The sequence below is a fragment of the Primulina eburnea genome, chromosome 16, assembly GCF_022965805.1.
Source record: "Primulina eburnea isolate SZY01 chromosome 16, ASM2296580v1, whole genome shotgun sequence".
In the NCBI taxonomy this organism is placed as follows: Eukaryota; Viridiplantae; Streptophyta; class Magnoliopsida; order Lamiales; family Gesneriaceae; genus Primulina; species Primulina eburnea.
The window spans coordinates 13,384,874-13,396,860 of record NC_133116.1 but is presented as its reverse complement, the minus strand read 5'-3'; the positions used below and the strand labels follow the sequence as shown (position 1 = coordinate 13,396,860).

Below are 11,987 nucleotides of genomic sequence, written 5' to 3'. Positions count from 1 at the left end.
ATTTATTAAACTCAAATGTTGGGTTTATTAAATATTAAATTTTGGAGGTGGTAAAAATTCAAGGAGTTGAATTTATAATTTAAATAATAAATTCAAAAGTTGAATTTATAATGTATTTAATTTATTAAGCTCAAAAGTTGAGTTGATTAATTAATAAATTAAATATGGTGGATAATATGTTTAATGAGCTTGTAGGGGTACAAGTCCAACATAATAAATAATTAAAGTTTTAATGGGCCATGATTAAATTAATTAAATTAGTTGGACTAACCCAATTAATTAAATCAAGCCCATTAATGTTAATTATGTAATTATGCTATTATTTAATTATAAATAATACATAAAAAAAAAAAAAAAAAAAAAAACCTAGCCCACCACAATGAGACTTACGTGAGCCTCCATGTCTTCCGATTCCTCCAATTAATTCTCGGCCATATCAAGAGCAATTTTGGTTTGTGCCGTCTCTCTCGTTTTAATCTCCAACGTTGAAACTTCTTCCAAATATTCTAGTGCTATTTGGAAGAGGAACAAATCATCTAGTCGTGGACCTGATTAGAAGAAAGGAGTCTCTTGAAGAAAGTTCGTAGGGATTCATCAAGAGCCAGATCTGTTATACCGGATCGGTTGGTGTCCAGTGATTAATTCACCAAATGTATAATTTTTAACACCCTATAAATATTTAATTTGTTAAATCATACGAACGTCCAAAGCAATATTATTTTGTTTTTCAAAATAAAATAAAATTTTTTAAATCTTCCGCTGCGTTTGGGCGTGTAGAAAACCAGATCCAACAGTGGTATCAGAGCCAGGTTTTCTGAATCGTATGATTTTAATTATATTGAATAATTTATTTCTAACCACACAAGAAAATTTTTCAGAAAAAATTGATGCACCATAAAATTTTATTTTTTCCAGATTTTCGAAAAAAAAAATATTTTAAATCTGCCCGGAACTGTTCCGGGCAGTCCGGTCGCGCACGGCAGCGCGCAGCGGGCGCGCAGGGGTCGGACGCCTGCGCGCACCGCGCTAGCGCAGGCGTCACCGCGCTAGCGCAGGCGTCGGACGCCTGCGCGCGCGTCGGCGCGCCTGTGCGCGTTCTGCGCGCACAGGGCAGTCGCCGCTGCCCGAAACGTTCGGGCAGCGGGGCGGGCAGCGCGGGCGGCTGCCCGGGAGTGTCTCGGGAAGCGCGCTAAATAATGGGCTTGAATTGTTTGGGCCTAGGGTGCAATTTTCTGATTTTTCAAATTTTTGGGTAAAATTAATATTTTTGAAAATTGATTCAATTTTTATTTTGAAAATTAATTTTTGAAAAATTAATAATTTTTTTGTGAAATAAATAATTAGAATATGATTTTAATTATTTATGGTAAAAATGAGTTTTTACAAGATATCAATTATTATTGATTTAATTGCAAATTAAATAAATGAGTTTATTTAATTTATTAAATTCTTTAATAATTGTGGTGGTTAGTAATATAATTATTAGATATATGATTTATCAATTAATTAAATTGTTTAATTAAATTGATGTTAATATTTGATATTAAATGCATGAAGGATGATCGAGAGCCTTGACCAATGTGTTAGGTGTATGTTAGGATATTTTACTGTTTTATTCGTTTTTTTTTTAATATTTGATATTATTAAAGTGGGCCTGGTTTATGGCCCGTTCCCACCCCATGAGATGTATCCCTTATGTGCCATGGCTATTTAAATGTAATATTAGAAATAGTGGGAGATCAAGACTGGAAGATGGTGGGCCCGATGATCAAGATGAAGACATGTAAAATATTGGAAGCTCTTGTAATAGTTGCATTTGCATCCCTGCATTCACCTAGGTTGGACCTGGATCCATGTATGGCTCACATGGATCTAATAGTGTTGGCGATCGATCATCTTTATTTATTGTTGAATGTCATATTATGATATATGTGATATATAGTAGTATGCATGTATGTATATTATAAGATAATATAGTTGCATGAATCCGGCAAACATACAAACTCGTAGCAAGCGATTTTTAAATTAAAATGATGAGACAATTTTAAAATTAAAATCCCTCATTTTGAATATGATTCAAAATTTATATCAAACCGTAAAAGTAAAAATTAAAAGAGTTTAATTTTTTCTTGCCTTCCATCAACCGTGGTTGCATGTTGATCGCTACCCGCGGACAGTGTCTGGCTCATATTATTGGGGAGGCCTGTACGCCGGAAAGCTGTGACTTCCACCGGACATATGATGTGAATTGAGTGGAACTCCCATGACCTCGGCTCATATTATTGGGGGAACTCATGGCGACCGTCTACTACAATTCAATATTGATGGGTCGGTTTGACACGCGAAAATAAACGGCGTCATATTATTGGGTCCTTATTAAACGTGAGGCAAAACACGCGGAGGTTGCATAGGGATGCAATTGAATTCTACCTTTTAGAAATTATAATTGGCTGATATTATTCGGGATTATAATTGGCTAATTGGACTCTACGTGCCTACTAAGGAAATACGATTTCCCTCTTTCATCAGAGGGTGGTGGAAATGTCAAAATAGTAGGAGGGTAATTTATAAAATGAAATCCATATTTTATATCTTAAAATTATTTTAAAATAATCAGCAACCATTATTCTGTTTCCGTATCAGTATATTTTCGATTTCGTCACGTAATTCATTTTTAGTATTAACAAGCTAATTGAATCTAATTTTCAACACTGGTTGGGAAAATTGTTCTGAGTTCGGAGAAAATGGCATACACACTAATGTCAGTCCTGCTGAACTGACAAAGCATGCAAGATGGTAGGACCATAGTATGCAAGCTAAAGTGTAACATGCTCGCTTTTACGTCAAATGAACTGTAGGGACAGTTTGAGGAAAATTTGAATGTTGCTGACATTCGAATGCTCATGCAAGAGTTGCATGGTGCATAAAACTCGTGCAATGAGGCACACCACTTTGAAAAGCTCATGACTACACATATGCAAGATGGGGCTTTGGCTCATGAGCGTGGTGTACATATGACTGGGCTTATTGAGGATGTGGTGGGCCTGGAATATGTGATTCCTAACGAGTTACTAGATAACATCAATTTGTTGTTTTTCTCTTCCTCATTTGACGAGGTTATGGTGAACTTCAATTTGAATAAGACAAATGATAGCCTTGAAGAGCTAGTCAATATACTTATGACTTATGAGATCACCATAAAACAAGTAATTGTTGTTTTTCTAATGGGCCTTTCGTCAGACGGAAAATGGCCCACAAGGTAAGGGAAAGAAATGTTCTGCCCCTCACAAGAAAAACAAACTCAATAAAAGGCAAACTCTGAAGGACACTTAAAAGGCCTACAATGCCCGATAAGTCAGAACATATTTATTTCACTGCAAGAAGTTCGGACATAATAAATTATATGCGCCAGAAATGTTCTGGAAATGATAAGTGAATGTCCAAGTAAACATGATTTCAACAACAAACAAAAAGGGAAAGTTAGATGATCCAAATCTCGCACAAATATGGCACGCTAGACTATGTCACATTTCCCAAAGAAGGATGCACAAACTAGTGGGAGAAGGCATGTTTGACTTGTCAGACATAAATTCTCTACTTTCTTGTAAATCCTGTCTAAAAAGAAAAAATGACAAAGACTCCATTCGATGGAAACGTGTAACGTGCGCATGGTCTACTGGATTTGATCCACACAGACGTTTGTGGCCCGCTAAGTGTTAGCACAAAATATGGGCAATCCTACTTCATTACCTTTACTGATGACCATTCGAGGTATTGGTATGTTTATATGATGAAACACAAATCTGAAACATTTGAAAGGTTCAAAGAATTCAGTTCTGAAGTAGAAAACCAGCTAGAAAGAAGTATTAAGGCATTTCGATCTGATCGAAGTGGAGAATACTTGAGTGCTGAATTTTTGGGTTATCTAAAAGAGAATGTGATTCTCACAGTGGACTCCACCAGCAACACCACAATTGAACGGTGTTTCTGAATATTGTAAGCGAACCTTGTTGGACATGGTTCGATCAATGATGAGGTTAACTAAATTGCCTATATCGTTTTGGGGCTTTGCGCTTGAAACTGCGGCAATGTTGTTGAATAATGTCCATACAAAAGCAGTGGATAAAACACCATATGAGATATGGATGGGAAAAACTCCCAAATATTCTTACATGAGAATATGGGGATGTCCTGCTTACGTGAAGCAGACAGTGGGAGACAAATTGGATAACAGATCCACTTTGTGCTACTTTGTAGGATATCCAAAGAATTCTGTTGGATATTATTTCTATCATTCAAATGAAGCAAAAGTGTTTGTTTCAAGAAATGCCACCTTTTTGGAAAAGGAATTTCTATTAGATAGAAAAGGCAAGATGATAGAACTTGAAGAAATTCAAGATACTCCCTCAACTATAGAAGTTGAACCCATTTCCCAAGAACCAGTAGTTGAAGTACAAGCTCCTAGAAGGTCTGATAGGGTTATTAGACCACCTGCAAGATATACGCTTCTTCATGAACAAAGCTACGATGAGCATTGTGTTGGATGTGATCCAATGAATTTCAAAGAAGCAATATATGATACTGATTCAACCAAATGGCTTGAAGCCATGCAGTTAGAAATGGACTCTATGTATTCAAACCAAGTCTGGACATTAGTGGATCCACCTGAGGGAATTGTTCCCATAGGATGCAAATGGATCTACAAAAGAAAGCTTGGGGCGGATGGGAAGGTAGCGACCTTCAAAGCAAGACTGGTTGCAAAAAGATATACTCAAAGGCAAGGAGTTGACTATGAGGAAACCTTTTCACCAGTTGCTATGTTTAAGTCCATTAGAATACTACTAGCCATAGCAGCATGGTACGACTGTGAGATATGACAAATGGATGTAAAGACTGCTTTCCTCAATGGAGACATCAAAGAAGAAATTTATATGTCTCAACCCGAGGGATACACATCAGCAGGAAGTGAGCATAAGATATGCAAACTTCAGAGATCAATTTATAGTCTCAAGCAGGCATCAAGGAGTTGGAACCTCAGATTTGATAGCACTATCAAAGAGTTTGGTTTTGCTAAGAATCCTGAGGAACCACGTGTGTACAAGAAAATTAGTGGGAGTGCAGTGACATTCCTAGTACTTTACGTTGATGATATCTTGCTCATTGGGAATGATGTAGGATTATTGCAATCAACTAAAGTATGGTTGGCCTATAAATTCTCCATGAAAGACATGTGTGAAGCATCCTATGTATTGAGAATAAAAATCTATAGAGATAGATCAAAAAGGATGCTAGGACTCACCCAAGTCACTTATATCGATATCATTCTAAAACGATTCTCTATGGAAGAGTCCAAGAGAAGATACTTACCATTATGTCATGGTATTACTCTATCTAAAGCTATGTGTCCCAAAACTGATAAAGAGATAGAGATGATGACACGTATTCCATATGCGTCAGCTATTGGTAGTATCATGTATGGTATGATATCGACACGTCATGATGTTGCTTACGCTTTGAGTGTTACAAGCAGATATCGGGCGAACCCTGGTCCAATGCATTGGAAGACCGTGAAAGATATTCTTAAGTACTTGAGAAGAACTAAGAACTTGTTCATGGTCTAAGGGGGTGGAGAATTAAAATTGGAAGGCTACATTGATTCTAGCTTCCAATGTGACGTAGATGAGTCGAAATCGACCTCTGATTTTGTATTCATGCTATATGGTGCGGCTGTATCTTGGAAAAGTTCCAAGTAAGACACAGTTGCGGATTCCACCACTGAAGCTGAATACTTTGTTGCATCTGATGCAGCAAAAGAGGTAGTTTGGATGAGGAATTTTGTCCAAGAGTTGGGCGTTATTTTTAATGGAGTTGATCCAGTCCCGTTGTACTGGGACAACACTGGTGCCGTTGCGCAAGCAAAGGAACCAAGGTCTCATCAGCGATCCAAACATGTACTGAGGAAGTTCCACATCATACGGGAGATTGTGGGAAGAGGAGACATATCAGTCGAGAGAGTCTCCTCTGCAGATAATGTTGCTGATCCACTTACAAAGCCCTTGCCAGGACCATTGTTTGAAAAGCATCGCGAAGCAATGGGATTAAGGGTAGTTGGCTCTAGGGCAAGTGGGAGATTGTAAGAGTAGATGCCCTGCAAGCCAACGGTTGGCTAGGGAATTTATTGACTCAAGTGAAATAAACAATCTTTATTTTAATATAATTTACTTTTTAATGGTTTCGTTATACTTTATCTGTATACCCATGCAAGCAGCATAGATAAAGTCCTTGATTATGCTTTAATACAAATGAATCGTAATTCGATGTTGAAACTCATTTGTAAACACTGCATATTCTAAATTCGTTCCTAGTCGATTCAGCCGCCTAAAACATGGATAAAGGTCGCTTGAGCTCGAGACTAGCATCTGTGATGTTGTGTACTGCGTTTCTTGGTAAGGGCATAGAGATGTCCAAACATACAGATGGGTAGTCATATGATGATTATACCGAACAACCCTCTCTCGGACTTTCCAAGTGGTTATCATTCATCGAGAGGATAAGTCCGTGGTTATGATTGTACACCATTAGTCCTTACGACCCGGGACAACACTGAGGCTCTATATGCTAGGGCTGTGCTTTGACTCGTTTACCGGCTCCAGGAGAGTCATCAGGTGGCGAGGTTGGGTACAGTTGCGACACATATAGGAGCCAGTGCATTGTAGTCGGGGATTCACCGCTCACCTACGGGTGTGGATATCCTATGTGATCTAATGAAATAATAGTGCATGGAATCTCTGGCCAGAGTATGAGATGTACATTAGAGAAGGAGTTCTCAAATAGTACACGCGATGCCACTATTATAGTTATCACATAGTTATCGAATTAATATGCAACCCTCGATGAACCAATGGTTGCAGATTCGATCGGGATATATGAGATGAAGGGACCGTACTGTACGTTAATCATAATCTACTGGCTCTTGCATGCACTATCAGTGATACCTAGGGGATCATGGGGCGATGCTACTAGACGCTCTTACCATGATCCGATGGGTGCAATCAGAAATGAGTTCTGACATTCTTGATCAAGGTGTTGATGAAAAGAATGGGGCTAACTAGGGTAAGCCCGAATAAAGGATTATGTCCTGAATCACAAAGAGTTGTGAACCCACGGCTAGCTGTATCCCTGAACCATTGAGGGTCACACAAGCACTGGATCGTTTGTTCCCGTTGAGAGAATAAATTCAAGGAGTTGAATTTATATTATATAGTAAATACAAGGAGTTGAATTTATGATAATTAAATTTTGAGAGAATAAATTCAAGGAGTTGAATTTATATTATATAGTAAATACAAGGAGTTGAATTTATGATAATTAAATTTTGAGAGAATAAATTCAAGGAGTTGAATTTATAAAATTTGAGAATTTAATTTATTAAACTCAAATGTTGGGTTTATTAAATATTAAATTTTGGAGGTGGTAAAAATTCAAGGAGTTGAATTTATAATTTAAATAATAAATTCAAAAGTTGAATTTATAATGTATTTAATTTATTAAGCTCAAAAGTTGAGTTGATTAATTAATAAATTAAATATGGTGGATAATATGTTTAATGGGCTTGTAGGGGTACAAGTCCAATATAATAAATAATTAAAGTTTTAATGGGCCATGATTAAATTAATTAAATTAGTTGGACTAACCCAATTAATTAAATCAAGCCCATTAATGTTAATTATGTAATTATGCTATTATTTAATTATAAATAATACATAAAAAATAAAAAAAAAAAAAACCTAGCCCACCACAATGAGACTTACGTGAGCCTCCATGTCTTCCAATTCCTCCAATTAATTCTCGGCCATATCAAGAGCAATTTTGGTTTGTGCCGTCTCTCTCATTTTAATCTCCAATGTTGAAACTTCTTCCAAATATTCTAATGCTATTTGGAAGAGGAACAAATCATCTAGTCGTGGACCTGATTAGAAGAAAGGAGTCTCTTGAAGAAAGTTCGTAGGGATTCATCAAGAGCCAGATCTGTTATACCGGATCGGTTGGTGTCCAGTGATTAATTCACCAAAGGTATAATTTTTAACACCCTATGAATATTTAATTTGTTAAATCATACGAACGTCCAAAGCAATATTATTTTGTTTTTCAAAATAAAATAAAATTTTTTAAATCTTCTGCTGCGTTTGGGCGTGTAGAAAACCAGATCCAACAATTTTTACATTAGAGTCAATAAAAGTCCGAATTACAAGTTGACTTATCGGACACCTATTCTAACAGAAATATGAGAGAAATACCACATAGAGAAATTTGTAGTAGTTATTGTTGTTGATTGGAGTTGGATCATTTTGTCGTTTCTTCCCTCTCGCTTTTATTCAAATTCCCTAGATCAACCGATCTCTCCACTTCGATCGTGATTAGCTTGTTCACAATGAGCCGAAATCATGGAATCTAATTTTCCTTGTGGGTCGGGCTCTATCCAGTGCAAAAATTTAATTTCGTGCCCAACATTGGCTTTTCTAAAACTCCATCGCCTTGTATGCAGGCACGTGTCGATTAAATGTATAACTAGCAATTCTTTACGTACAATGTACGATGATGGAACGTGAAGTCTCATTCAGGATAACGACGTAGGTGGTAGTCTATTAATCAAGGAAATCATATTAAGAAAATTCATAATGACATACTCATTTCAGAAGACGTTGGTAGAGAAAAATCTAATAATCAATATTCTATTGTTGTACGTGTGTGCGTAGAATATAGTCTTATCAAGATGCATTTTTTTGTAGAAAATTATACAAAAATAAAATATTCAAGAAATTGGAATAATTATTTACGTTATGATATTGCTTTCATCATTTATAAAAATTTTAGTTGCGGGTCTTCATTTTTGTCGTAAAACGAAATGATTCTTCTCCTATAACGCGGTACTTTGTTTGTACATCGTTGCTTTCCCATGTAGCATAAAATGTCCACATCCAATATCCCAAAACTCAGAAGAAAAGAGGGAACAGAATAAAGAAGTGGTTGGCAATTTTTGAAGCTTTAACCGTAAAAGACGATATATTTAAAGTGATTCTCAAATTCTGAAACTTTTTACCTTTAACCATAACTCAGAAGTAGAAGGAATAACGATCAAAGAACGAGAATAAAGTAAGGAAGACGTGATAGCAAACTATAGAGGAGGTATCACGAATATTAATAAGTTTCTTCAATTCGAGCACATGACCACTGGGATGTCTTATTCTCTGTATTCACATAAAACACACACACAATATAGCAACAAAAATAATATTCATAGTCTGGCGATTTCTTTTGGTTCTCAACTGATGTCTGCCAACTCAAGGTTCGACAACAGGCTTGTCTAAGTCCTCGGAGTGGCGGAAGAAGGCTTTCTGCTCCAACACAGAGTTCGTGTTAGTAGTACTCAGTCCTAAATCGGTTGAGTTGTCCACCGGAGATGTGCTTTGATCAACCGCAGGGCCGAACACCCCTGTTTGAGGGTGGGGAGCCCAGTATTCCTCAGTTTGGAGTGGGATCAGATAATCTGGGACCACTGTCGCATGGGAATGCTCCGTGATGAACTCCTCGTAGTTCTTCTCATACACCGAGTCGTGCACGCGCCTATTCCTGTCACAATATACCTCAAGGATTATTACTCGGTGAACCATAACATAAACCAGAAGAAAGATATTAAAATCACTCGAGACGATTTAGAACTCTTATCCGGATATATTACTCGTTCACCTCAACACCTAGTCAACCCATTGACCAACCTCCCATGAATTTGCGGTAAATTCAAATATGAACATAAAAAGATCCAATAGAGACCCATTAGAATGTCAACAAAATTAACCTCCTTTTTCTTTTCATTTTTCCGAATATAACAAATGATGACGCCCTAATTAGCCACGCCAATCTTGCATCGGTGGTTGTTGAGACCATCCAAACAAAAATTTTACCAACATGAAAATCATGCCTAACAAACTATGTGCCGTCAAAGAAGGCATCCCACCAAACCAAAATCAATAGGGCCTAAACCTATTTATTTGCATAATATAGCTTTAAAAATAACTTTAAAATACAATAAAAAAATTTAAAAACCCAAAAGAATACTTTTAAAACTACATCGGAATTCAGAAGTTCAAATAGATCTAGTTTCTCTCTAGATGCCACAAATTATAAATACCAATTAATTTTGTCGCAGCGTAATTAGTGATCTTAAAGTTTATAACTAATGTCATAAATGATCATCTTTACGTTCGGATTAAACTCATAGCTCGCTTATGAAAACGATCAATACATATAATTATAAAAATCATTTTATGATTTCACTCTGAATTCCATATCAGAACCATAAATATCTACGATTGGAAAAAAAAGAACCATATTAAAAGGAATGCGCGGCCTAATTCGATTCTTTCTCGATAATAGTGCTCAAATAAAAGAGAACAATCAGAGGAGCCAACGCATAATAATTAATTGATAATTCTCACTCAAACAATCAACATAACATACCTCTGATCGTAAAAAAATATAGAAAGAAATTACTTGAAAAAAAAGAAAATAAAACTGAAGTTACAATCAGGCGCACGCACCTCAGCGAGGAAGAAGGAAGGATCGAGGAAACGGGAGAACGAAGATACGAAACGAATCGTTTTCCGAGGCTTGCCAATTTCAGAGACTGCGTATTCACTGCCATACAAGTAAAATGGAAATGATTTCTGAGTAGAGAAGAATGCAGCGAGAAACGTATGCAACCGTGTACAAATAAAAATGAGAGGTGTGACGCCTCTATTTATAGGGTAGCCCGAGATTTGGGGCCGTGATTTGACGGTAATCATCCTACTTAACGGAGAATAATATTATCTTGATTTGACGGTAATCGTCTTACTCACGTTAATATATATATATATATATATATTTATATATATATATATATATATATATATATATATATATATTAATAACCACTTAAATTGGACACCAACTTTTTCTTCTAATTTTATCTTTATATGATATTAATATTACACTTTTGTTTTTTTTAAAAAAATTCAACACATACTTTAATTTTTGTTTTTTTTATTATTTAAAAATTCAAATATCAATTTACTCCCTCCATGATTTGTCAAATTTTATTTTAGTCTATCGATAACGATAAAAAATAATGTACATGCATCTCGTGTGCAGAATAATTAGTATAGATTACAGGAGATTATACTCCATTCCTTCCAACTATATTTTTGCACTATCTTTATATTTTCTTCACTAAATATATTCTATTCAGATTATGATTATTTTTATTTTGGGCATATGAGAAAAAAATATCATGATTTTGAAAGGAAAAAAAAGTCATAAATCAAGAAAAATAATTTGGTCAAATATTATATATTAATTAATTAAAAGATTTGACAAAGTGCATATTCTACGACAATTTGGATAAAGCTACTGTTTTTAACATGGGGCGGCCGCCGATAGGACCGTAGTACGAGGACCGAAATTTGTATCAAATGACGATCTTCTCCCTCGTAGGGGGATTGGGCAGTACACAATGCGACACGTGGCATCTGTGGAATACAAATATAATAATTTAATAATAATAACATCCTATAGAGATATCGGTTGCTGATTTGGATCTTCGTGTCGTACTAATTATGTCCGGTTTTTTTCCCCTGGTCGAAAAAAATTAAATTAAATCTTGAACTCGAAATTTTATCTTAATTTTAAAAAAGACCGTAACTTTATCGATTCGCCATCGGCGATTTTGGTTTATATAAAATGAAGGATAATTTTTTTAGTAGCTTTCGTTGTATCATCATATTTTGAAAGACGATTGGGTATGAGCTGTAGAATTATATTTGGACAAAAACTTGTTTGAGACGGTCTCACGGGTCGTATTTTGTGAGACAGATCTCTTATTTGGGTAATCAATGAAAAAAAATTATTTTTTATGCTAAGAGTATTATTTTCTATTGTGAATATCGGTA

The 11,987-nt window shown here is 35.8% G+C and overlaps 1 protein-coding gene across 1 annotated transcript; it reads right to left on the bottom strand.

Annotated features, from left to right (window-relative positions):
- Nucleotides 1-9,341: 9,341 nt before the first annotated feature.
- Nucleotides 9,342-10,702, bottom strand: LOC140816051 (late embryogenesis abundant protein At5g17165-like). Its single transcript, XM_073175117.1, has 2 exons — nt 10,599-10,702; nt 9,342-9,630 (listed from the first exon to the last, which is right to left on the bottom strand). The coding sequence occupies exons 1-2, from the start codon at nt 10,700-10,702 to the stop codon at nt 9,342-9,344; spliced, it is 393 nt and encodes a 130-aa protein (XP_073031218.1).
- Nucleotides 10,703-11,987: the final 1,285 nt, after the last annotated feature.